The 27,921-nt window shown below is 49.4% G+C and overlaps 1 protein-coding gene across 4 annotated transcripts in view; it reads left to right on the forward strand.

Moving 5' to 3' along the window:
- Positions 1–27,921, forward strand: part of Plxna4 (plexin A4) — a 427,134-nt gene that overhangs the window by 308,698 nt on the left and 90,515 nt on the right. For all 4 annotated transcript variants that reach the window (XM_048786917.1, XM_048786920.1, XM_048786919.1 and 1 more), the window contains one exon: positions 18,146–18,246. In XM_048786917.1, the coding sequence (XP_048642874.1) occupies positions 18,146–18,246 (101 nt within the window). The remainder of the gene's footprint in view (positions 1–18,145; positions 18,247–27,921) is intronic.

The raw sequence follows: 27,921 nt of genomic DNA on the forward strand, positions 1-27,921 counted from the left end.
TCATTTTACAGGTGAGAAAATAGCAGCCCTGAGAGGCTGATGTATTTGACCATCTCAAATGGCGAGGTGAGGCCAGCTGTGGAGCTGGATTTGGGTCTCCTGGGATTGAGTGTACAGGTGATCACAGATCCACAGTATACTGTGGTGCAGGATGTTCACTGCACAAGAGCACTTCATCAAAGGGATGAGTAGGGGCCGACTTCCGGTCATGTCCTGTGTGCTAGGTCAGGGCTGCAGCCACCAAGAGACTGTGTTCAGAGGTCCCACCTGGATCTATTTCCTTTAGGAGCCAGCTCTTTGCTGGCCAAGGGCTCCTAGAGCCTCTGGGACTGTGCCCATCTGACCCTCACCTCATTGTCCAGTGCCTGTGGCCCAGATTTCAGCTGGTTAGTGACAGCCTCAGCATGTCTCTCATGCAGGCTGTGAAGATGCCCTGGGACTGCAGTGTGTCCAGCCCAGTGTGACTTACTGGGTAGGATCTGTGACACTGAGAGTGGCAGGTGTGAATTTATAGATGGTGCGAGTGTGTTTTGTATTCACCAACACACACACACACACCTGGGCACATCTGCAGGCTGATGTTACAGGCATCACCATGTGTGCACATAAGTTCTTGACCATTCCCTGCAGGGGAGGCAGAGAGAGAGAGGGAAACCATGCCCATTGCCAAAGTTCACTGAGCAGCCTCTGATATAACGCCTCGCAGGGCAGGGGCCGTAGCACTGAGTCCTTCCCTGGTATGAGGACCTTCATACCAGGTCCCTTAGTGAGTGCAGTGACCCGGGGTCCTAGTGGCAGCTCTGCCTCTACCTCCCCCATGTCCTTGGGACACATCGTATTAGCCTGTATAAGTGAGCCAGTAGAGGGACACACGAATGTGGGCACAGTCATTGAATAAAACATGGAAGAATGGTTTCTTGCCTCTTTTCCAAATCTACTATTTTTAACAGATTATTTTTTAGAGCAGTTTTAGTTTCACAGCAAATCTGAGCAGAGGGGGTTCCCTTAAAGCCCCCCACAGCCTTCCCCGCGTGCTATGGCCCACCAGAGTGCCACATTCTCTGCAATCAGTGAGCCACCAGCAATACGTCACAATCCCCCAGAGTCCACAGGTTCTATGGGGTTCCCTCTCGGTGTCATGGGTTCTCTGGGTTCGGACGATGTATAGAGACATGGATTCATCATCATAGTATCATACAGGACAGTGTCACCGCCCTCAAAATCATCTGGGCTCTGCCTATTAATTCATCTCTTCCCCGTAACCCCTGGCAACCACTGATCTTGCTACTGTCTCCATAGTTTTGCTTCTGCGGGATCATATAGTTAGAATCCTATGCCATGGAGCCTGTTCAAATGCCTTCTTTCACTTAGTGATATGCATTTAAGATCCCTCCCAGTCCTTTCTTGACTTGATAGCTCATCTTCCATTGTCTAGAGGTACCAGTTTCTTGACCCCTTCACCTAACAAAGGATCTTGGTGGCTGTTGAGTGTGCACATTTATGATCAGAGCTGCTGTATGCAAACACCTGTGTGTGATTCCAGTTTGGTTTTCACCTGCCTCGCTGGACCACCACCCACTGCAGGGAGAAGACCCAACAGGTAACAAGAGCTTCAGGGGGTCTAAACCTGGAGACAAGGTACCTTTTACCGCATAGGCAAGGGGTCCAGCCTGTGCCCTGATCCCTGAGGAGGCTCAATATCGGCATGCTAGTGATGACAGAGGGACCTTGTTAGGGGCTAAGTCACCAAGAAATGTAAGGCAAGCACCGTCCTTTGTTTCTGTAATTATGAGTACATTACCGTGGCACGGAAGCAACAAATTAGGGCCACAGTACAGATTAGTACTGTTAGTGCTGCACCAAGCGCCCTCGTAAGTCACGACTGATTACAGTTAATGATGTGCCCAATTCTTATTGTTTTCCTTCAAATCAGTATAACCGGAAAGCATTCTGTATAAATAGCTGCAATGAGTGGTTGGATGAGGTGGCCTTCATTTCCCATCCGACTCCAGGATTCTTAGTCTTGAATTAGGCTTGAGCATCAAACTCAGGCTTTCATAGTTTCTCTCTGCCTCTCCCTCTCCCTCTCCCTCCCCTCCCCTTCCCCCTCTCCCTCTCCTCTCCTCTCCTTTCCTCCCCTCCCTTGCCATGCCTTTTCTTGTGGTCTGGACAAGTGGGTCACTTTTTCCAAGCATCCCCAAGTCTCAACTTCAGCATATAGAGTCTCACATGTGAATGTCACCAGGAGATTGGTCACAGGGGACAAGGAGGAGAACATGGAGAAGAAATGAAAAAAGCCTGCTGGAAGGGCTGAGGCTCTCAGGCAGTGTGCCCTGCTCCTGGGGTCACTGGGGACACAGGACTCTCACTCCTGCCCCTGGCTCTGCTCCCAGAAACAGCCTGACACCAGTCCCCTCATGACAAATGAGGAGTGAGCGCGGTCCTCCCGGGTGATGTCTGATTTCTGAGAAGGACAAGAGAGGAAATCAAATGGGGGCTGTGAGGCAGGCAGAGCCACCTTCCCTGCCCTGTGGCGGGTCGCCTGCCACCCTCTGCCGACATGCAGCCTCCTTGCACTCACGTGACAGTTGCTTAGTTGGCAGTGTTTCATATCCCCTGGAGGAGCAGGGGACAGAGAATCCCACAGGGATGGGGACACCCTCTTAGGAATTGGCTCAGTCCACCAGAACCAGATGTGAGGACAGGCAGCCCTGCCTGCGTGGGGACCCTTCTCACCAACTTTTCTGCCATAAGAGCCCCCCTTTACCCCTACACCCTGCCTCGTAAAGACCTGGATTTATTAAGGTTCCTGATGGCCAAAGATGTTGTTCAGTGTCCCTGGTTTTTCAGAATGATTCCTAAGTTTGGGAGGCTGAGCTGTAAAGACCCCGGGTGAAGAACCCAGAAAGCCAGGCTGCACTCTGCATACTGGTTCCTCCATCCGCAGATGCAGGATCCAACACATTTCTCTGCACAGCTGGAAAGATCACTCAATGGGGATGGCCAGGAAGTCCAGCCCAACAGCAGCCCCTTCAAATCTCACCCTGAGCATGCTGGGAGCAGTGCACAGTTCAGCTTCCCTGTGGACTCTGGCTGCTTCATGTCCCCAGACCCTACTCCTGAGTGCCAAGAAGGGATGTGCATGCACCACCAAGTTCTGGGAAGCAGCTGGCTCAGGACACAGGCCAGCTATGAAGTCTGCTGCCCCAGAGCCAGCAGAACAATTCCAACATTCGTAAAGTCTCATGGAGGCAGGCACACCTTCCCTCCTTGCTCCTGCCGGGGTGACATCGTCTCACACAGCCATTGCCTAGAATCCTGCCCAGGTGCAGAAGATGGAGCCTTATTTGGAAAAATTGTCCTGTGTAAGGAGACACAGCTTGTCAGGGAAACACACCAGCCTAGGAGCGGTTATAAGAGATTTGCAGGGGAATTCTCCAACCACGGTTCTGCCTATATTGAAGTTCATATGGAGGCCTCTTGTCCCTGCAACTGATTTGGGCTGCTTGTCATGAAGGAGCTCTGGTGATGTGTCCCCTGTGAGAGAGGGAGTTCTGCACCATGCCTGGGAGCAGTTGTAGGTCGTGGACAAGATGCCCCATTACAGTCCTGGCCCTGCCACTCACCAGCTGCATGATCTTGGGCAGGTCATTTAACCTCTTCCAACCTGTGTCCTCATCTGTAAAATAGAGGCTATCTTCCCTGACCTGGCTACCTGGCCGAGTTGTGGTGGAGGTCACGTGCAATCATGGCTGTGAAATTGCTTCATAAATTGCAAAGCTGTGTCCAGCCCTCTGGTATTATTACCAAGTCCATCTTCACCTTGCCTCTGAGCTCAGCAGCCTTCTACCTTTAGATCCATGAAACTCCAGGGCTCCCCCTTAGATCCCAAGACCTCTGCTCCCTAGAGCTAAGGCCAGTTGTTCCAAACCTAGTCGGTGGTCAGGTCATTCATGGGGAAAGCTGGCGGCAGGTGGGTTATGTGGAGTACAGTGCTTTGGGAAAATAGAGATGCTTGGCTCTTAGAAATTCTAACTTTGCTCAGCCTGAGTATCAGCATTATTTAATAGCTCTGTGGTGGATTCTGATGTCCAAATAGATTTGGAGGCTCTCTGCTAGATCCTGGTTCTCTTCTCTCCTCTCTAGTCCTTGACAAGTGCCTTACATCATCATGAGGATCCCTGAGGGGTGTCCCACTACTCAGCAAGTGACAGTATGGAGAGTTTGCCAGGAGGGTCACATGATGCAAACCAGCCCCCAACGGCCCCCACCCTGCCCAGGTGGCGCTGTGTTACAGCAGCAGCCCACAGAGGCTGCCTGTCGGAGGAGGAAGCGTGTCTGAGAATGAATCCCGCTCCTGCCGCGCTACCTGCCCCGAAGGCTCGCGTCGGTTTTCCTTGCTGCCTCAGCCCTACACCCTGCAGGTTTGTTTGCCAACTCAGCAAACGCCCTGCACTTAATGTGTCTGGAGGCTGCATCCTCGTGTCCCCGTCACAGTGGGGGCTGCTGGACTCTGCCAATGCCACCATGCTGGGACTCACCGCCTGACCCTGGCCTGCCAGACGTGCCGTGCCAACCCGTGTCCCCACATGCCGACACACAGCATGGCCTGTTGTGCTTGGCTGGGAGCCGAGCTCGATTTTCTGTCCCAGACCCACAGCCAGCATTTGATTATGCCTGTTCACAGAGGTCAGGGGAAACCCAAATAAAGGAAGTCCACAGATGACCTTGGCCTCCTGTCGACTAACAGATCGGCTCCAGCTGTCACCTCCCTGGCCTGGGGGTGAGGAGCAGTACCGCGAACTCTCTGGGTTTCTCTCCCTGCACTCTGTGATTTAAAAACTAAAGAAAGGCTCTCCTAAAGGCTGAGGAGGGAAGGGAAAGAGACAGGGACCTGGCTGTGTGGCCAAACCCCTATTAATAGGAAGGGGTTCTGCAGAGCTGGAACCGAGAGCGTCACTGAGAGGAGAAGGTGGCTGGGAGGGGAGTGAGTCATCAGGTCCCATCACACCTGTCTTCTCAAGCCACTGAAATAGTCAGCCAATACAGGGTGCATCTGAATGCCTTTGAAATTGAACTTTGAAGTTGAACTTCTCATTTAGGGAAACATTATCTGCTTCAGGAGAAACAGAGGAAAACATTACGTTAGTCACCTCTGGCTGTCCTGACTGCATACCAGCTGCCACTGATGTGGTGTGCGTGCGCCAGGGCAGGTGGCGAGGGCTTTAGGTGTATTATGTTATGAATGCCTCTTGGAGGCTTGGAGATGGAAAATGCTTGACCAAGCTGAGATGGCCAAGCAAGGATCTCAGATTGCAAAGCCCAGGTGCCAACAGCTGCACATCCTGGCTCCCCAGGGCCCCCCTGGCTCCTGCCCAGCACAGGGTCATTGAGAGCCATCATCCTAGTGGACTCTACACTTCTAGATCCTTCTCCAATTTTGTGCATCTACTGTGCTTCGGTATGGTTGCTATAGCAGAGGCCCGAGTGGACAGAGATGTGTCTGAAGCTGGGTGGTCCCCCAGGCCACCCCATACACGGCCTCAGAGAATAAGTCACAAAAGCCAGGAACAGACACCTCCCTGCCTTCACCCGACCCACACACCCCAGGCCAGCAATTATTTCTGACCTCACAGAGTCGGGTGTGTCTAAATATAGCATTGACAGCCACTTCTCATTTCGGAAGGGGGACTGTATTCCAGGCCTTGGTCTGGCCTGGATCAGATTTCTGAGCTGCCATGACATGTGGAATAGAGGAGATTTCACCCCCCTCCTCATCAACATTGGCCCTGTCCAATGGGGTCAGCCCCTGGCAGGCGGAGGTGTGTCCTGACAGCTGGTGTGGTACAGTTGAGTCCTTGACTGTCTCGCTGACCTAGTCAGAGACAGGCAAGGATGGATGTCCTTGGCCACTCAAACAGAACTTAACTAGCACCCAACAAGGAAGGATCATGATTACTCCATTAAGCACACAAGGAAACTGAGGCTTGAAAACATAAAGGAGCTGACCCAAAGCCAGTAGTAGCTGAGCCAGGGCTTGAACCTAAGGCTGGCTTCAAAAGCCTGTGCTGTCTCCTCCTGTCAGGCTGGGCATGCTGACCCCTTGCTCACTCATACCACCGCTCACATTAATGAGAGAGAGAAAAGTGGCAATGGGTCATACTGGTGGCTTCGGAGGTTATCATCGCAAGTTGCGGTCGGTCATTTCCTTTTTTAGAATTCAAAGTATCTGTTGAGTTGATGTCATCTGACTTTTCTGGGATCAAAAGAACTAGGACAGGGGCAGAGCTGAGCATCCCTATTATGCAGACAGATGAAGTTGCCAAGATGGGCAGGAAATTGGGGGAAACCCTGGGATGAGACTCCTGGAGGCTTTGCTAGTCTTAAGATAGTTAATCGTGATGGAATCCTCACTAGGAAGGATGATATAGATCCATTTAGGTCTGAAAACTTGGACACCTGTCCAAGGTCTGACTGCAAGTTAGGGACAGGTCTCAGGACCCCTAGCCCAGTGATGCTCCACACACTGACTCCTTTAGTGGAAACTAAACTGATCCAAACACAGTGTGTGTTGGAGTCAGCCCACATAGACACAGGACCATAGACCCAGGTGCCCTGGTCTGGCTCAGTAACTTCTGTAGGGGAGGATGAGAGTCCTCTATATGGTGGGTGGGCGTGGCATTGTTTACCTGTGGGGGGGTCTTTTGGGTGGGCAGGTAACCTCATACATTATCAAACAATAATTCCCCAAGCAATATGAGCTAGTTAACTTTTGCAAGAAAAAAAAAGTCTGGCGGCAGGGTACACTTCCAGGGTGCCCCTGGTCACAAAGTGACCAGGAAGGAGAAATCAGCCAGCCATGAACCCTTTTCATAGTTCTTGAATGTTAGAAATCTTGTGGATGTTTAAAAAAAAATAAAGCATTGACCCTAAAATAAATTTTGAACTGACTAGTTAAATAAATTGGTTTAAAAGACAAAAGGTCAAAGCCTCTTGCAAAAATTATTTTAATTTCCCAAGTTAAAAAATGTTCTAAATTATATCCTGTCTGTGAAAAATTCAACTTCCCCAGAGTCAACCACTGCTAACAGTTTTACTATCTATCTAGAAGTTATTCTTTGTCCAAAAATATGTCTCTGCATATATGAACAGGTGCTACACAGCTGCCTTTAAAAAATGAAATTGAGCCTTAATATGCTTTTTCTGAAACATGCTCATGTCAGTAGATACAGACCAGTATTTTCTCAGAGTAGGAACATGCCACCATTTATTTTACCAATCCCTTGTGGGTGGACACCTAGGTTATTTCCAAATAGTTGTTAGCACATACAAATATACAATGAATATCCACAGCCCTGCATCTGTGCCCAGATGCTGCTCTTTTCTGTAGGAAAGACTTCAAGAGGGAGACGTGCTGGTCATATCTGTTTTAGTAATAACTGCCAAATTACTCCTCAAAAAGTTCATACCTATGTAAAGCCCAGCCTTTTAGAACACTGTGAGTGTAAGCCCTGATATTGAAGAATGGCTAGAAAATACCTTCAAAGCAGCTCTTTTCATGAAGAGCACACATTTTACCTGTGTGAGCAAAAGTGACCTAGATGGCAGATGACCCTGCCTCTCTACCCCCCCACAGCAGGCTGAGCCCCCAACCCACAGGGGAGCCCATGTGTGTGTTGCAGAGTGAGGCGGGTACCTTGAGGCAGGGAAAGAGGGGAAGGGAGGTGGGTTTAAGCCTCTCGGGGATCCCTGTGGTCTCTGTGACCTCCTTCTAAAGCCAGTAGCACCTATTTTCCTGAGAGGGTCCTTGTATTGACAGAACCTAGATGGTTCTTCCCTGAGGGGTATCAGTTTTTAATGCCTCTGGGCAATGTGACATTTCCTTAGGTCAAATTCCTTTTGGAAGGAAGACATTTGTTTCCTATCCAAAAGAGCTGCATGTCAGACAGGGTGTCTGTATGGAAAGGTGTGTGCTTCTGCAAACACCTGCCATTGCCTGCAAAGCCCAGGAGGGTGCAAGCACCATCACTCTGACCAGACATGTGTGTCTGGGCACAAGCCCTCAGCCGCTGCACGCTCGCTCACGTCGATGGGCCATTTGCACGCTACTCTTTGGTTTGAACAGCCAGACCACTGCTGGGGCCACTGGTCAACAGTGCCCTTGACAGAGGAAGTCCTAGGGAAGGAGAGAGGCTGGGTGGAGAAGGAGCGCCTGCCCCGCCTGCCCTGCTTCCCACAAAGAGCCGGAGCCAGCCTGCCAGAGGGCTTGGCATATGCCTGGGGACCGGCTTGGCTCAGCTGCCTGCTGGGCCTGGAGTTAGGTGTCAAAGTGCCAGTCCCTCCCCCTCCCTCTCCTTCTTGGCTACTGGAACAAAGGCACCCGTTGAGCAGCCGGAGCTTGGGAAACTCACACCAGCAGGTCCCCGGTCCCTGCTCAGATGGGGACATTGTCTTTGTCAGTGTCACTGGGTGAAAGATGGCTGGAGCAGGAGCAACACTTTGATCCCCAGGACAAAGGCTCTTCGCACCTGCTGGGTTTGGGGTGGGGAGGGATATTTGCATCCCTCACTTGTGTGTGGGTCCCCAAGTCTGCCTCTTCCTTCAGCCTTGACCTTAAGATTAGGTCAAGAACAGGCATCTTGGCCAGCAGTCATATGGAGGGATTTGGTGTCAAAAGAATAGTGCTGGTAGCGGTGTGGCCTTGGACAAATCCCTGCAGCCACAGAGAAACCGGGGGATTAGAGCTATATTTGTCTCCAAGGTCCCTTTCAACATGTTAACTCTGTCAATGCCACAACACTCCACACCCTAGATTCTGTTTTGCTTGATGCTGTAGGAATGCTCTCTGGGCAGGACACGAGCATGGCTGCCTGTCTTCTCCATCAGGTGCATTGATGGGCTGACCCAGGAAAACGAGCACCTTGCAATACCACAACCCCGGAGGCCAGGTCTCCTGAACCTGTTGTGGGACGTGAGCATGATAATCCAGAGAGGGGGACACTTTGACCTCCACGCTATGAAATGAACTTGTGGCAAAAATCCAGAGGTGACAGGTTTTTGAGTAGAACCAAGATTACCAAATCGGTTGTCCCCAGACCCAGCTCAGCTGGGAACATTGCCAGTGTCAAAGAAAATGAAATATTTAGGGGCTGGGGTTGTGGCTCAGCAGTAGCACTCGCCTTGCACATGCAAGGCCCTGGGTTCGATCCTCAGCACCAGATAAAAGTAAATAAATAAAATAAAGGTATTGTGTCCAACTTCAACTAAAATAAATATTTAAAAAAGAAAATGAGATTTTTAGACTATGTAGGAGCTTGACAGGGACCAACTTTATTCATTCATTCATACAGGCAAGCGGGCCCTCACTCACATGCCTATTAATTCTCGTTTATTGTGCCTGAGCTGTGGGGGAGGGGAGACGGCTCCTCTCTGTGCCAGGTGCTGGGACAATAGATGAAGACTTGTTGTCAGCATTACACCAACATGTTCCTCTGTGCCATGGCAATTAATCTTTAAGACAAACCCCAGGATGCACAGAGGAGGGAAAGGAGGCTCCTGAGATTAAGGAAATGGCCCAAGTCACACTGGAAGTGGCCGGTGCAGATTCAAACCCAGGTTGTCTTGTCCCAGATTCCTGCTTCTCACCAGACACTGAGAGAAAGCGATTTCAAACTCTCCTTTCCTCCCCAACCACATTTGAAGGAATGAAGGAGTCTCTCTGGAGGTGCATGGAGAGCACTGTGGGTCTTTCTCTAGGGCCCCCACTTGGTGCTGGGATTCTTTGCCCACAAGAGGGACCCTCAGCCAAACTTTCCTGATTTTACAATAAGCCACCTGCAGTGCCATGGAATTTTCACCCCAAGACTCTGGGTTCAGTGGCGGGATCAGAGGTTTCTCAGTTCCCAGGGCTTCATGCAGGGAGCCAGTGGTATCTAGCAGGTCTGACTGTGGGCAGAAGCCCCAGCTTCATTTCAGTTTCCACCTTCACTGCCACCCTGCTGCGTGACCTTGAGCAAGCTGCTCAGCCTCTCTGGGCCATGGCTTTCCCATCTGTGCAGCAGGGAGGGGTCTCATTCTCTTGCGTGGTGAGGGGTCTGGCTAATAAGGAGCATGCCACGGCACCGTGGCCCACACAGGGAGGCGCAAGGATCGGGTGATTTCTGGAGGCTGCAGAATTCTCGCCCAGCTTCTCAGCTACCGCCGTTTGCTAATGAGAAGCAGCATATGTTGATGATTCCGGCGTCGGCACTAGCTCCTTGGCTGTCCGAGTTCCCAGAGCAAACTGGCTTCCTATTAGGCATTTATACTTATTAATAGCAGCAAATTGCAGCTCTCCGCAACATCTGCTACTTTTCGTTTGCAGAAAGCTTCCCAGACCATTTGTATGAGTAGTAGTTTGTGACCGAGTCTCTGAGGCAGAGCAGGAGTGGGTCTCTTATCTGAAAATAATCAACCGAGGTCTAATGACAGGGAGGGATCCGTCTAAGGTCACCTGTTTATCCAGAATAGTCCAGAGCTCGGGACCCCCAGGCCTCATGCTCTGGGAATATTGTCCTTGCTCTTCTAAGTATGGGCAACCCTGATCTGAGGACTCCTACCTGCAGGCAGGTGGGGACAATGGTGGCAGCCAGGACTGCTACCCTTGACCCTGTGTGTCAGCCTCCCAAGTGCAGTTCCTGCCGGATTACCCTATGGCACATGCACAAGCAGAGGGATTGCAAAGCAAAGGAACTCTCACTGCTACTAAGTAGATAAAGTCGTTTCCCCACACTGGGGCAGCCACGAGGTCAGTCCAGGGATCCAGGAGCATCTCTGCTTCCAGAGAGCTGTATTCTCTGTCCAGAGTCTTCTCTGGTACTATGCTCTGGGGATGGGCCTTGTGAGATCTACTGGTCCACATAGAACTAAGAGAACATGGCCAGCATGGGAGGTCCCAAGAAGATGCACTCGTCCTGCTGGATACAGCCTGTAACCATCTCTGAACACATGCCTGCCCCATCCGACCTCAGAGTCTGAGCATCGATCCCCACTGCAAGTTTCCCTCTCCTGCTCTTGACCTCTTCCCCTCCACCTCTTTGCACAAGTGCTGCCACTCTCTGCCCAGCCCCTGTGGATCAGCCAGCAATTGCACAGTAAACCTGCATAATAAACCAGCCCCAAACTCATAACAATGGCAGCATCCATTCTGGTACCCATGGCTTGGCAGAGCAATCACATGGCCACTCTTTCAGCCAACTTCAGCTGGACAGGTGTGCTTCCAGCTGCTGCCCTGTCTGGATTTGTCCCCTGCTGCGGGCAGGGCTCAGGTCTTATTCCTGGTGGGTTCATCTGGGGCTCATCTGAGGAAACGGAGGAAGCTCTTCTCTGGCAATGACAGAAGACAAGAAGGCAAAGACTAGCACAGACGCCCACCTCGAGCCTGTACTGGCCTGTGCATGCTACCATCCCATTCGCTAAATCAAGACTTGGGCCACACCCAGAGTCCAGGATAGGGAACTGTGCTCCACCCTCCCCTTCATCTCGAGGCCATAGTATAAACGCCATGTTAGGAATGAAGCCTTGGGAGTCGTAACCCAACTTGCCACACCTGTGAGCAGCCTCCTGGTCTCTGCCTCTCTTGCCAGTTGGCCACACTCAGAGAAAAGAGGCTGTGAGTGGAGGGATTCCAGGTGTCTGGAGTGACTTGGGATAAAGAGCTTCCTGAGCAGCTATTGTGCCACCAGTGTCCACCCTGGCTGTGAGAGACCCTCTGAAATCCTTGCAGGGTCCCTGGTCGGCACAAATGAGGCCTGAAGAGGAGCCAGAGGCCAACAAAGGAAAGGAAGGCCCGCAGAGAGGCTGTGAGGGGCTCCTCGAGACAGGGCCGCTGAGCTGCTTGCATGCTTCCTAGGAGGGGCCTAACTTTTCCCAACTCTGCTTCCCTCACTCTGGAACAGGAGACAGGAGGACAGCACGAAGGAGAGCACCAAGTGCCACATCCGTGCAGCCTGACAGCTCCCCAGCCTCTTCTTGGAGTTTCTTAATGGGTTGTCTTGCCTCTCTTTTCCTCTCTTTTTTGACAATTTTGAAGGAAATTGGGTACTTAAGAAGCCTTTTGGACATTTAAATTAACTCCAACCATCAGGCTCAGTGTAGCCACTGCGGCATTAGCATCCAATTATAAGAGCAGAGATGGAGTAATAACTCACATTTTGACCAGGATGTCAAATGCTTAAACAAATGAGAGATACACACCGAGGCTGTGCGTGGCGTCGGTGGAACCGTTCTGAATGTACTCAGCAGAGCAGCAGGCACCCTTTGGAATGGGAACAGCAACAGGCAGAGTGGGACTCAATTGCCAGAGGAGAGCATCTTGCGAAATGTCAGGGAAACCCGGCGAGGGCTGGGCAGCAGGGGGCCAGGCCTCATGGGAACCATGACAATTTCTCCAGCTGCCAAGAGCACACCCAGGCTCCAGGCCTTCCATGCCGTGGCTCTGTCTGTCAGATGCAGAAACCTGTAAGACCAAGGCCGGGAGTTGAAATCCTGTGTGGGGCCCCTTTTACTTTTCTGTCCTAAGCCACTGTCTTGTTCATTCAGACTGGATGAGTGAGAGAGAGGATAGGCACGCTGCTCTGCTGATGATCCTATTTACAAAAGTACCCGATGACGCTGTTTACCATAGTTCAAAACCAGGACAAACTACACTGTATTGCTGAAGGAAGTTTACCTTAGTGGCAAAGGATACAGAAAACCAATACGAGTTCCAAAGACGTCATCAGAGAGAAAGAGAAGGGGTTTGGGGAAGGGCTCACAGGTCATCCCTAGTCACAACTGGGAATCAAAGCCAGATAAGTTTCTAACTCAGGGACTATTGGAATTTTGAGCCCCATCCTGCTGTGTTTCTTGGAGGAAGCAGGAGGGAAGGAAAGGTTTTCGGTAGAACAAAGCTGTGGTATTATTTTTCCAGATCAGGAAATGCATGTCCAGAGCTTGAGAAGGACCGAGTCTTACATAATCATATGCAATAGGAGACATTCATCCCCAAATCTTTTGTCCACTGGAGATTAAATTGAAAAGCATAGCAATGCCTACCTTTTCACAAAAGGATCTCAGAATATTTTATAAACATGAATATATTAGTCTACCAACAGAAAGCTGCTTCCCCTTGACCCAGGGAGTCGGGCAGAGAACAGGTGTTTTCCTATCTAGTCTGCCCTCTGCCATGCTGAAGATGAGATCACTTGCCACAGCCCTTTCAAAAGGTCGCTATTTTAATTTTTTTATGGTGGTGAAATATACATAACATGAAACTGACCGTGTTAACTGTTTCTGAGCTCCGTGGGATGCAGACATTCCCAGTGCCATACAGGCATCACTGCCGTGTGTCTCCTGATATTTCTTCTTTCCAAAATGAAACTCCGTACCCACTGGACAGGAACTGTCTCCTCCCTCCCTCCAGCCCCATTTTCCTTCCATGAATCTGGCTACTCTAAGGACCTCGATAAGTTGAGCCATATATTTGTCCTCTTGTGTTTGACTGATTTCACTTAGCATTAGGTCTTCAAGGTTCATCTAGAATTTCCTTCCGTTTTAAGGCTGGTTAATATTCGACTTCTATGTACACCACGTTATCATTATCCATTCTTCTGTTGATGGACACTTGGCTTGCTTCTACCTTTTGGCTACTGTGAATAATTCTGCTGTGAACTTGGCTATGCAAACGTGCTATGAGACCTGCTTTTGGTTCTGAGTATGTACCTGGAGGTGAAATTGCTGCCATATTGTTTGATGAATTTTTGCACAAAATTGGGACAATGTTCCAAGACAACTATGTATAGACCCCACCCAGGGACCATGTTCTCCCCTAGCACAGTGGAGGCACACATGGAAGTTCTAAGAGGTGGTAGGGCTCCCATCTCTGGAAGTATTGAGGGTGATATTGTAGCCACATCAATCAACACCTCTCCTGGAGTCCAATGGCCAGGGGACGGACCTCAATCTTTTGTGGTCTCTGAAACCATCTATCATCGTGATAGCTCAGGTCACATCGATATGTGATTTATTCTCCAAAACAGAAGTCTGCCACCACCCACCCCGTCATGACTTTGTTTTTTTGCCTCTTCCTGTGGTCTGAATTCCCTCACTCCATTAATTAGCATGCCTAGCACTGAAGCTGAAGACTTTAATCAGCGTGGGATGCTTTTAATTAATCGTGTGGCTCTGCATCTGGAGTGGTTTGTGTTCTAGGGTCAGGAGAGAAGCTGAGGTGGGGGATGGAGCAAAGGCTTTGCTTCGTGTTAGGTGTGGGTGGAGAGTCCAGGTATTTAGGGAGAGAGAGTTATAGGGGCACGGTGGCTAAGAAGCCACATAGAAAAGTATGAAAGGTAACCAGGGACATTAGAGTACACGTTTGTAGAAGACAAGTGACTGGACCAAATTCAGTTTTCAAAAGTGATTTAAAGGGTCAGGAAAGTCTCTGATGCTTTCCAGAATTACCCATAGAGGGAAGGGAGGCAAATCCATATGTCGATTGGGAGAGGTCTGGCCAGTGTGAAAGAGCTTGGTCATGCTCAAGAGCTCTGCCTGGTCATGGACTTTGGGATCTCCCTGGTCCTTCCCTTCCTTGGGGATATACTGGAAAAGGGAGAGAGGTGACCTAGTTCTCACAATGTGATGGCTGTCCTCCTTGATCTGTCAGAATTCCTGTTGGCTCCTTGGGTTTAGCATCCATGCATTTGAAAGATTGGAGAAAACCTAGGTCAAGTTCAGAAGAGAGTAATAAAAAATGATGGGATGCATAGATAGAAAGATCTTTCAAGGGAAGTTTAATGAAAGTTGGGTTGTTTGCCTCCAAGAAGAGAAAGCTCTAGATGCCCAAGTGAGTCATCAGGGGCATAGTGTCTTGAGAGTGGCACAATAATGAAATCATTATTGTAATTGTCCATGGATACTAAACCAGGGAGAAAGGATGGCACTGGGCAAGATTTTTGTCTGGGCATTAAAAAGGAGCAAGAATGTCAGAACTGAAAGGCTATTTAGAACTGACCCATGCAGTCCCTCATTTCCAGATGATTGAAAAGAGGCCCAGAGAAAGACCTGCTCAATTTCACCTGGGGATCTGGGGACAAAGCAATGGCTAGACTCTGACTGTCATAATGACTACCCAGGACTCGTACCCCTGTTGCACATAGAAGAATCTAGATGAAATCAAAGAACAACCATATGACTGTCATAGGAAAAGTGAATTCTGAATGAGTCCAAGGAGCTCAGATAAGTCCAGGGTTTCATCTGAAGAGTGATACAATGAATGGTTTCAGGGCAGACGTCATCATTCAAGGAGGAGATGACAGGATCAAGGTACTCAAGAAGCAAGTCTTCCAGGTCTGTTCAGCTCACAGCAAAGCTCATGAGGCCCAGGAGGACTCTGAGCAGCTCTCTGTGATGTGACAGAGAGGTAATGCGACACTGATGTCAAAGATAGCATGGCTCATAAACTGGGAGTCATCTGTGCTTTGGAAAACCCTGTGAATTATGGAGGATTTTATATCCATGTTTGAGGATGATCATCATAAGACTCACAGACGACAAGATCTCATTGCTGGTAAACAGCAAAACCAGGCTTTCCGTCTTGTTCTACAGACTTCTATGTTCTTTCCAATCAAAACCAAAAAAAAAAAAAAAAAAAAGACTCCTGTTTAAAATCATGAGAGGAAGGATTTTATGATTCCAGGGTATTGACATTATTAAACACCAGTTGCAAGCTATTTTTAGGTTGCAAATGTTCTTAAGAATATCAGATTCACCAAACAGCTGGCTCTTTACTTAAAAGTGGCACACCCTGGAATCCCAGGGCACATTCCATCCAAGACAGATGATAGAACATGTCAATAGGAGAAATTGGGGAGGATGTTAATTAAATTTAGACCAAGAAAATGCTTTTGATGGAACAAGCCATGATTTTCTCTTTAATCTCATGCAAAATATGGAGAGCCAGGCCAGCGGCTGAGCAGACGACAGCGCTGTGGCTTGTGTGGTTTTCAGCTTTCCCCATCTATGGTCCCTCTTCTTGTTTTTCCCCTCTGGGTAGCATGTTTTAAAAGATTCTGTCTACTAAACAAACTGCATTTATTATGGAATATTTCCTATTTTTAGTATGGGACACATATGATGAGCATGTATAAAAACATAGAACAGCAATAAGCAACATTCAACAAGCAACAGCAACATTTGTCTCTTGGAAATAGAATAGTTTGGGGGCCTCATTGCCACTCTTGAATTCCCAGGAGTCCAGATCCTCTGGGCTGTGCTGACATGATGGTGCTCACTTCTAGAGCTGGGGGAGAAATTGAAGAGGCAACGGGAACAGGGGAACTTCCTGGCTGCATGCAGAGCCAGTGGGACAATTCCTAAGGAATCAATGGTCAAGGTTAATTATGAAGATAGCAAGGTCAGGTGTAGGCAGAGACTGCGCATGGTCCATGCAGATCTCAGGAGCAGTCATAAATAGATGGAAAGATAAAATTCAAAATATGCAAAAAAAAAAAAAAACAGGAAAGGGCCTTCAGGGCCAAGGGCAAAGCTGTAACAACCAGAAGAAGGATAAAAGGTAATTTGGAAGAAGTGAAAATGCAGGATGGTCATTAGGAAAGATCAATGTGTATTTTGGAGAACAAAGAAATATAAAGGGAATAAGGAAATTAAAGGAAAAGAGATCGTGTGGGACTTGGAATTAATTATTAATTAATTCCACAAGAGAGTCTCGAGACTAATTGAGCGGGCTCTGGTGCCAGTTTGCCTGCGTGTGAGTTACAAGTGGCCCCTGCCAAGAGCACGTAATTTTACAGAGGCGGATGCCTATGAAACAGCAGGGTAAACACAGCCTCCGTGTTCACTCCCGAGCAGAGAGGGCTCAGCCAGGTCAGCACGCCTTACAGTTTTCTCTGTTCATTGTCCCACGGCTAGGAACTACAAATGACAGCCACGGCACACGCTCCTAGCTCAAGCTGGAAGAGGAACAGGGGACCTTCCCCTGAGATAGATAAATAGATAGATAGATAGATCCCAAATAGAAAATGATGATTAAAAAAAAAGAGAGAGAGAAAATTTTTACAAATAAGAAATTGGAAAAAATTTGGAGAATAAAGAACAAGGCTCTAAAAACAAAACTCATGTAAAGACACACAAGGGCAAAATTATACTGGGGGGAAAAAATGACATTCAAAGGATAGTTAAGAGCACCCAGGAAACGGAAGCATTCAGGCTAAGCAAAAATGTTACGCAGAATATTTTACATTAAAAAGCTGCTGGTGATGGGATGGGGATGTGGCTCAAGCGGTAATGCGCTCGCCTGGCATGGGAGGGGTGCTGGGTTCGATCCTCAGCACCACATAAAATAAAGATGTTGTGTTCGCTGAAAAATAAATATTAAAAAATTCTCTCTCTCTCTCTCTCTCTCTCTCTCTTAAAAAAAAAAAAGCTGCTGGTGAAGGCTAATGTAATGATTTTATAGGGGTGTGAGTGGGAGGAGAAAGGGCAGCTGTTGAAAGCACCACACTGAAAACCTTGCAGACCGTTTGGCCAACACTATGGGAAAGAAAGAGTGGGCCGGGAATAGCCACAGCGTTGCGGGAAGGGAGGCTGTTAAAAGGCCAGGAGAAAGAGAGGTAGAACTTGGTCTGGGTAAGGTGCTCTCTGGAACTAGAAAATACTGAGACCTGCAGGAGGGGCTGGAAAGAGAGTGCTTCCTTACACTCTGTCAAACGTGAAGCAAACGATGGAGAAATAAACATTTAGGTTTATCACACTGATGGGAGCAAATATGTGACAGGTTGAATGTTCACAGAGATTTCCGTTTGTTGTTTCACTAGTAGGAGAATTAAATATGCATTACGTAAGTTATCTGTTATGGCAATTTGTTGTGAACTCTGTGGAGTCTGTATTCCTCGAGACGTTTAAGACCGTGGTACGTGGTTGTCTCCTGGAGACCATGTGACCACCTGATCCAACAGGATCACTCAGAATCCCTTTGCTTCTGGGTCTCTAGGCACCTTTATGGTCCTACAGCGTTTTAGCTAATGCAGTGATGTTGCAATAGCATCCTTTCTAGTGGACCACTGGACGTTCTGCACATCTTGACCACTTTCTCCCTGTCGTGCTGTCCTAGCTCACCAGAGTTCCTGTGGAGTCCTGCGGTCAGTATCGGAGCTGCGGGGATTGTCTTGGCTCCGGTGATCCCCACTGCGGCTGGTGTGTGCTCCACAACACGTGAGTACTGCAGCCCCTTCCTCCTGCCTCCCACTTCCTTCCAGGCATTTCCTTCCTCCTCCTCCTCTCCATCATCACGCTCTTTTCTTTCTTGCATGCTTTGCAAACTTTATCTCCCTTTATTTGTTCTTTCTGGCTTCACTTAAAATTCTCCAATTCTCATAAGAACTATAGAGAAACGGCGGTATGGGGATGGTGACAGGTCGGGATATGAATGGCACACTGGGTAACTGCACCCTGGAGGGCCAGAGGACGGGAGGTTCCTGGACTTCCCTGAATGATCCGTCTGGAGGCTGACTTCCCAGGACTGAATCCCAGGACAAAGGCATGGGGCTATTTTCCTCAAGTTCACAAGGACCACCAAGTCCTGTGCAGGATACATGCTGTCCGTCAGGTGGTTCTGCATCCACTCAACATGATCTTTGATATCTTCACAGAATTTTCTGGCACTTGAGCGTGTTGTTCAAGTTTTAGCACCTGAGGACCCTCTCTCTGCTGTCATAACATCCCTTAACTGGCTGGCGATGCACTTGGACTGCAGTCATTGGGCCACTGAAGCCTGGCCCTAGTGCTGGCACCTACCTAGTGCCTCCTTTTGTATTTTATTTTTTTAAATGAACTTAGGATTGGGCGAGTCAGGCCTCACCAGCCATGTTGAAATCATGTAGAACTGTTTTACTTTATTTTAGTTGTTTTGGTGCTGGGGATGGAACCCAGGGCCTGTGCATGCCAGGCAAGCCCCCCACCACCGAGCTGCACCCCCAACCCCTAGGTGCATCCTTTTGTTCTGGCTCCAATTCTAGAAGTGGAGAGGAGGCAGTAATATTATAGGTGGGACGTACCATACCCAGAACCAGCAGAGACAGAGAGCTGGAGGTCTTTCTGGGGACCCAGACCCTTGACATCACTACCTAGAGAAACAGCCGTAGCTAGACAGCCCCCCAACAGCGATTGGCCCCAGTCTAGCTGTTGTTGCTTTAGATCAACACCCAAAATTTCACATTTTCTGAGTTGGTCACAAATATTATAAGTGAAGGAGAAGACTTTCGTCTTCCCACTGACACTGGAACTGTAGGTAACCAGTGACATTTACTGGTCACCGTGAAAAAGTGAGGAATCTCCCCACTTTGTCATATCCATCTGCCTTAAGGAGGAACACCCCCTTAAATTCTGAAAGTTAGAAATGCACTCCCAGATTCTAACACACGTTCTCTAAGGGAACAGACACCTTCCCCATCTCTGAGTGACAGTCTCAGGCACAGCGAGGCCTTGCGTTCCGTGAGGGAAGGTCTGAAATCCCTTAGGTGTGTCGTGTTAGGAAACCATGGAGACCACTGAGCTACCCTGAGGCCTATGGAAGTCAGAGACAGACCAAGGGCTGCAGGCAGGGTACTCCAAAGCTACCTGGTAACAGAGGGGGGGAGTCTAGGAGTAGCCCACTGAAAGAGGCTGGCAAGACTGCACTCAGTATGCAGGTGGGCTCCGACCCACCCAGGAGAGCTCCTTAGATGCCCTTTGGAAGGGGCAGGCAGGGTATTTTCTTCATCCCACACAGGGAGGCCTCTGGAGAATGACTTGGGTTCCAACCCATTGCTTTACTGAGGGGCTTGAAGCCACCTGGCTTTTGAGGTGGATCAGCTGCTCCCCACATGGGACAGGCACCAGTCAAAGGCATTCCAAAGAACAGGCCCCTCTCCAATACTACAGTTCCATGGGACCCAAAAGCAGGTTCCATGTCAGTGTCTGCCACAGTGCTGCCCCAGCCCACATGGCACTGGACCCAAAGAGCACTACATGCTCGTAGGCTCTGAGAAAGTGGCAGAGAGACTACAAATACTCCACCTCCCATCCCTTTAACCAAGAGTGAGAAGAGAAGGTACCAGACACTCCTTCCTGTGCGGCCTTTGTTTCCTCGCCTGTCCCACACTACTGTCTCCTGTCAAGTGGCAGAAAACAAGGGTGAAGGAAGCCATCAGGCTACATCAGGGCCAGCAGCTTTATAGGAACCGAGGTCCACCACCAAATCCAAATTCCACACCCTGGCATCCATTCTCCTCGCCTGTGAACTGGAGATGGTGATGCTTGACTTACTGAATTGCTGGAGACCTTGTAGGTGAACAGGCTGGGTGGCCATGGAGCCTTGTGAAATGTCCGGTGGGGTGGGGCAGGGAGCTTGACAGGGCTGGGGAAGGTCTGAGGGCCCAAGTGCCCTCTCTCTTTGACTGTGGTTTGCCCCGGTGATTTTCCAGATGGTTCTCCTTTAATGGCATGATTCTCTTCCTGAGGGTGACACAGTGTCAAGCTCCTTCCTCTAAACGGCGGACACCCCTGCTGGGTTCTGCTCACCTGGCATTTTGTCTTACTCTCTAGCCTGGCATTGTGTCTTATCCTGAAGGTGGCACCTGGCCGGTCTAAGCGCCAGCCAGGCTCACAGAGGATCAGGCTGCACAGGGGTTCTTCTCTTCAGGGGGTACCCAGCCCTGAGCTGCTGCTTCCAGAGCCCCTCCTCGCCCAGAAGCCACAGTAGGAGCCAGCAAGTGAAAAGGGTGGGGTGCTCTGGAAAGATTCCTGGGGTGGCCATTCTAGTTCTCACACCTTGAAAAATTGGGGGGCTTTAGGCTACTATAGTAGATCCCCATTGTATGCAGTCGCTGTGTCCTATCAAGTTCTGGGAATCTGAAGTAGCAAATATGACATCATTGCTCTTACAAGGTTTCCCGGAAGCCCCCAGTCACAACATTTTCATCAATGGATGAACACATAACTTTGTTTTATGTGTGTTTCTGTTTAGAGACAGCTGACTTAATATGCAGCATTGATTCATTAACATTGAACTTCTGACCAGCAGCATTGTAAATTCCTAGCTGGATGAAGTTCATCTAACAAGTGCATTTCCTTCATAAGTCACACCATGGCCTTCATGTGCTTAGAAACACTAGACAGCACTTCAGCACAGCACTTAGGCCATTTAAACAGTGAAGTCGCCAAAAAAAAAAAAAAAAAGCACAAAACTTGAAAAACGTAGCACTAAATAAACCTCAATGGACACTGATGTATAATGTGAAGGCTGGGATAGAAGGCAGAGCTTCTTCCTGTTCAGCCTCAACTGGGAGCACATACATCAGGTGGCTTAAATCTTTAGCCAGTCCATGCATGTCCATAAGGAGCTCAAAAGTGCCACTAGTACTTGTTTTGGGGTCACAAATGAATGCTAATGATAAGCTGAATTTGCAAATATGGAATCTATAAATAATGAGGATTGACCATGACTCACCAAAAAAACTCAGCACCCTCCAAAGATGGAGAACAGTGTTTCTCATGGTGGTGGCTGGAGGATAAAAGGAGGTAATGAAACAGTTGTGAACATCCAAGGTGCTCTGCCAGGGCAGGGCGGTGTTCTGTGTAACCTTGAACCTGCTGGTTAAGTGAACCACCTGGTGAGGGGAGACAATGGTGTGGGGCCCCAATTCCCTGGAGAGGACACAGCTCTAGAGCCGCCTCAGGCCCAGGCGCCTGCCCACAAGACACTCAGTAAGTCCATACTTCACCCTCCAAGAATTAGCCACCAAGAAGGTCCCTGGGTCTTCTGAGATGTTTTCAATCAAGATAGAATCTTAAGTTTTTACAGGATAAGGTACACAGATCCTAAGCTCGAACACATGCAAACACCCAGGTCACCCAGATCTAGAGCATTTCCTTCCTCCAGAAAGTTCTCTCCTGCTCCTCAGACATTGCTTCTCCTGGTCTGCCCTGCTCTCCATTTTTTTTTGGGGGGGGGCGGGGGTTACAACTTAGATGTGCATGGCTGGGAGAGATGATGAGGAAGTCGACAGGCACGAGAAGGAGAAGGCTGGGGACCAGCAGGATCACCGAGACGAGGAGCCCTGCAGACCAGAAAGGGAACAGTGTGGAAGGTGTTCTTGCTCCCTGGAGTTCCAAATCCAACACACACACACACATACACTCTGGTGCCTAGATCTGCCCCTCCCTCCGTGCCAGGCGCTGTACCAGACTCCAGGATACAAAGGTGGTGGTGACATTAGATCACCTATGCCCTGAAGTTTCTTGGGAACCAAGCCTCTAATCCGGTCACAGAGTGGAGGCTGCATCCTGTACTAGAATCCATGATATTTGTTAAGCTTCCGTCATAGGAAGACCTTGTGCTAGGTGACCTTGTCTCTTGCTGAGTGCCCCCAGCAAAGCTGACCTTCAGGAAGTTGTCTAGGACAGAGAATAGATGAACAGGTTCCTTGAGCTGTCAAGGTGAGTCCCTTTCCCTAGTGGCTTTTGCCAAGTTTCCCTATGGTCATGGGGAGCAAGGAGGTGGTAGCCTGGTGGGGAGAACAGGACAACAGATGGTGTGTGTGTGTGTGTGTGTGTGTGTGTGTGTGTGTGTGTGTAACAGACAGAGACAGAGCAAGCAAGGAAGAGAGGGAGAGTGCTGGAGAGAAAGAAAGAGAAGGGAAAGAAGACTGAGAGCCTGAGGGCGGGGCCTCTGGGAACAGGTGGCCCAGGTGGCTGAATGGGCTGTTGTACTGGAGAGGTCACGGGAGGGTTGCAGACAGAACATGTTGAAGAAATGTTCCTGTAATTTAAATCCTCCCTCCTGTTACTCCCTCTCAGTTATTGCAAAGCTCTTATTTGCAAGCCTGGTGGTGAAGAAGGTCACCTTTGCTGCCCTCTTCTGCGGTCCCTGACCCCAGCCTACAGGCTTGTCCTTTCTAATGGCAATGACAGCTCAACAAAGCTAGGGATTTATTTGCTGAGACTTGAGCCTCTACTCCCAGGGCACCCCCCCCACACCCAGGTCCCGTGTCGAGCCAACCTCTTTTGATTTGGGTGGGGGTAAAAGAAAGCCCACATTTGGGTCTGGCCCCCCCCCCAGCTGTCTCCTGTGCTGGACCTGGAACATTCTCTCCAGGGACCAGGCTTGGCAGGTCCGCAGCCCCCTCCCTGTCTTACCCTTGGCTCCACGCCCAGGCCAAGAAGCCTGTCTCAGTCTGAGCAGGTAATGGGATCCTGCCGGCCCGGCAGACCCAGCCACATCGATTGGACCAGGCGGTACCTTTCCTAGGAAGAGTCATCAGCGTCACTCTAGGGAGGCTCAAGTAACCCAAGTTGTGACAGGAAGATAAGGTCAGCTCTTATGAACCCTCTCTGCCCCTGAGGACCCACCTCCTTCCAGATCCCTACTGTTGGAAGAATGCCCTCCCCTGGGTGGGTTGGCACCAGTTTCTTCCCAGGACTCACTGGTTTTCTTCTTTATATAGTCTCTGCCAAGACGGGAGTGAGCCGAGAGGAAGGCACCACTGCCCAGGGCAGAAGGAAGGGGTTAAACCTCAGCACCTGTCTGGGACAGACACAGCCTGGATTCAGCTTCCTTAGTTCTGAACAGAGATGAAAAGAGCCGTCTTATAGCTCTGCACCGTACTAAGGGAGGGAGGCGCAGGAAGCCCCCCTGGCTCCCCAGAACACAGCAGGCGCTCCTGCCTGAAGCAGAAGTCCTGCCCATGTCAGTACAGGCTGCAGTTTGGAACCCAGATCCTCCCCCACAGTCCCTTCCTCTTCAGAGTGGGGTGGCTGGATGGCTGGGACCATCCACTGTCAGAAAGCCTCCCTCCCCTTGGGCATCTTCAACCAATCATGCCATTCAGGCAGCCTGCCCACCAGCCATCCGGGAAAGTGCAAAACAGGTGGCTTATCCCATAAACCACTGCTGACCACCCTCTTAAGGAAAACCAGGCTGATTCTAAAACGCATGTCCTTCATTGCTTCTCCTTAGCACATCCCCAGCCCTGCTTTATTTCTCATTTTCTTAATCCATACTCAAAGGCTACAGAATGCTAGTCTGCTAAGTCAACGGTCTCTCCTAGGGCTAGTGACACCAGACCTCCACAGTCATGAGGAATGGTTAGTGTCACTTCAGCAGAGCCTACTCTTTACAGTCCACACAATGGTCTCTGTAGCTGCTGTGGCCAAGGGTCCTGACAAGAACAATGTAGAAGAGGAAAAGTTTATTTGAGGCTCATGGTTTCGGAGGTCTCAGTCCATAGATGGCCAACTGCATTGCTTTGGGTGCTTCATGGGGCTGAACGTCATGGCAGAAGTGTGTGACAGAGGAAAGCAGCTCAGGACATGGAACCAGGAAGCAGAGAGCTCTCTTCAACGTAGAAAAAATATAAACCCCATAGACACATCTCTAGAAATCCACCTCCTCTCTACCCCCGACCTGCCTACAGTTACCGCCCAGTTAATCCCAATCAGTGGATGAATGCACTGATTAGGTTAAGGCTCTCAAAATCCGATCATTTCACCTCTAAGGCATCTTACTTTGTGTCACACGTGAGCCTTTGAGGGATGCCTCCTATCTAAACCGTGACAGTGTTCTTTCCTGACATTTTGCTCAAAGTTGTTAGCCTCTGATCCCGAAGATACTAAAAGATGGTAAATCAAAAGTGCCATCTTCTCATATGAATTGGAAAAGTCCTGCAGTCCACTTGCACTTTGAGTGATCCCCCTTCCCTAAGCCTTGACTCCCTGTGGACATCCTGCAGAGCGGATGAGTAACTGTTAGAAAGTGTCTCAAGTAATAAGCACATCCTCTTCGGTACTGTGTGGATTAGAAAGAGAATGGATTAGCCAGGATGCTAATATACTGAGTGGTTACCCAAAGAGAAGGCAAATGGGGTCATTTCCCTCTTCTCTGGTCAGTAGGGAGCACAGTGTGGACAATTTATTTCTCGTATGGTTCAGGAGAGGTTAGGATGGGAGAGGTGGGGAGTGGCGCAGGAGTGGAGAGAGTTAGAGGAGAGGAAGGGAGGAGAAGGAGGCAAAGAGAAGGAGGAGAAGGCAAGGGTGCCTCCCTGACAATCCATTCTCCTTCTAGTGCACACGGTAAGGGAGAGGATGTGCCTATTACTTGAGATACTTTCTAACAATTACTCTGATTGATTCTGATCTGCTTCACCTGCACTTTATCCAACAGTCTGGTCCATTAACGTCACCAGGCTTGGTGCAGGGAAGCAATTTTCGCTGTGACTGCTCCACACTGTGTGGCCCAGTGTAGGATGCTGGTTGTGGGGCGGGTGTGTGTGTTTCTTGACTGAAGGCTGAGAGGTGGCCAAGGCAAGAACCCACCCTGGACCCCAGGGCAGAGCATGGCTTCTTGACACAGGCAGCCAGCCGACCAGTAGAGCTGATAGAGTTGGGGCAGGACCACTTGGTTGCTACATGAGCCCAGAATGGCCTCCACGTAGCCCCTGCAGCTCTGGTTCCGGTTTAGTGCTGAGCCCTCCTCCTGCAGGAGGCCTGGATGAATCCAATAGCAGTTGTGGCTCAGGCTGAGTTTGGATCTGCAGCAATGGCCAAGGGCTGGTGGGTTCAGTCACCAGCAGCTGGTGGTAGAAGGAAAATTAAAGCCTTGCCTCAGTCTTCCTGTGTCGGGATTTATCCTCAGTATTTAGTGGAACAAGTTGACAACGCAGAATTCCATGCGATCCTGGTGTCTGTCACTGGATTTTAGAATTCTGACTTTGAAAGGACTCACCTGGTCCACATCCTTCATAAAAGGACCCTCTTTCACATCCATCTTCCTAGAAGGGTTCCCTGTACTATCTAGTCCACCTTCCTCCAAGCCATAGATGCACCTGCCCTTCTCTGTGGGCATTCCTGAAGAGGGCAAGGGCAACATTTAGGAAACCAGTCTTTCCCCTTTCCAGGGGCTCCAGATGAGATGCCAATGACCAAAGGATCTCCCATGATCTCCTGCTGAGCAGGCATTCCAAACCCTCTTCACTTGTCCATCATGTCCATTTGGGAAGGCCCCTCCCCACGTCCCCTTTCTTTTTCTGTCTCCTTACGTTCTAAGCACAGATTACCGAACTGGTGCACTTGAAGCTCAGGCCATAGCACATGTGAAGCACTGGGAATTGGGGATCATCTGTGAAGAAGGAGCAAGTCCTGATATCCAAGCCCAGTAGGTCCACACCGGTGGGCCTGGGGAGATGCACCAGTGAGGGCCTCCCAGTGGGGAAGCCCACCCAGGCTGGCCTCACAGATGGCCCACTTCCATATTGAAATTTGTTTGCCTGGCCGGCAGCACTGGGTGTTAATATTTCCATCTCTGTATTTAGGAATTAATTTCTCCTGAACTTAATCACCCCCTCTCTCCCTCTCCCTCACTCTCTTCCTTTCTCCATTCCTCTCTCTTCTAATTTTCCACTTGGCTGGGAATTCTCCAGCAGTGAAAGTTCAGGCTTAGGGGAGGGCGGAGGTAGCTGCTTCATTAGAGAGGATAATCTCATTGGAACCACTGACTTGAATAATAACCCCTTCCAGGGGCCCAGGGCCTTTCTCCTCAAGGGCTGTTAGTACGTCTGAACCGGGGCTGGAGGGGCCGCTGTGGGAAGGAAGGAATAAGGAAGGGAAGAAAGAATTCAGCAGGAAAGAACGCCAACTCTGGCCCTGGTGTGTCTCTGTGGGGCCTGCTTCCTTCTGCAGGTCTGTGTTGGGGCAGGGTTAACAATGATGGCGGAAGAGACCAATTTCTGAAAACTCAAAGTCATGTAGCATATATTTTCTTAGACCATTGATGCCCCAGTTTTCCTACCTGGGAAATGGATGAAGCAAGAGTGTCCTTCCTTCCTCAAGGCTGACCATACAGTGGAACTGAGGGACTTGATTTCAGACATTCCTGGAGCCCCTTGAAAGGAAACATCTCAGCGCCCCTCCTGGGGTCATGAATTAACCCTTTGCCTGTTTCTCAGCTCTGGCCTGAGCTAATGGGAAATCACAGTTCTAGAAGAAAAGCAAAAGGCCATTACCTTGACAGACCCCATAAGGCATCAAGGAGGAACGCATTCTTCCCCTCCATTATCCTATCACATTTAAGGTCAATTGTCTGTGCTTTTGGACATTGCAGCCTCCACCCTCCCGGCCCTGAAGGATAGTAGAAATGTCAAAACATCCCTGTCTCTGACCTTAAACCTGACTTTCCACCAAGATAGCCGAGTTCTCAATACACTTTGACAGCTATTAAGAAAACAAAGCTACAATCCATACCACTTTGTCCCTGGATGCTCTCCTCCCTCATTGTGAGGAAGACTGCCTCATCCCTGCCTTTCTTCTCTCTGTAATTTGCCTCAGGGACCAGTCTGCAAGATGAGTGCTTCTGCTTCAGCTGTAGTCTGGAGGGTTGGAGTGAGGAAGGCAGAGAAGAGATGGCTAATGTACAATGGCGAATGTTTATTGAGGACTCACTTTGAACGCTGCCCTGTTCTAAATGCTTAGAACATAATCTCATTTAATCCTTAAAAAAATCCTATTAGGTACTATTTTGACTCTGTTTTACAGATGAGAAGACAGGCACCAAGAAGTTAAGCAATTTGCCAAGATGACAGTTAGTTGGGATGTTTGAAACTATAAACTACACATGGCTTTCATATATTTGGGAGAGTTGCTAAGTACTTAGGTGAGGGCCTCAGGAGCAGAGACAGGATGCAGCCCCAAGAACTTTGCAAGCAGCAAACGATGCTGGTCAAACTTCTCCTAAGATCCCCAACCAGATATCTTTGCATCCCCCACCCTGAAAGAAAGATGGAGTCTTCTCTTTTACAATCTGAATCTTTATTTGATAACTCCAGGTGATGTTTGGCCAAGAAGTAGCTTCATTTTTTT

The sequence above is a fragment of the Marmota marmota genome, unplaced genomic scaffold, assembly GCF_001458135.2.
Source record: "Marmota marmota marmota unplaced genomic scaffold, marMar, whole genome shotgun sequence".
In the NCBI taxonomy this organism is placed as follows: Eukaryota; Metazoa; Chordata; class Mammalia; order Rodentia; family Sciuridae; genus Marmota; species Marmota marmota.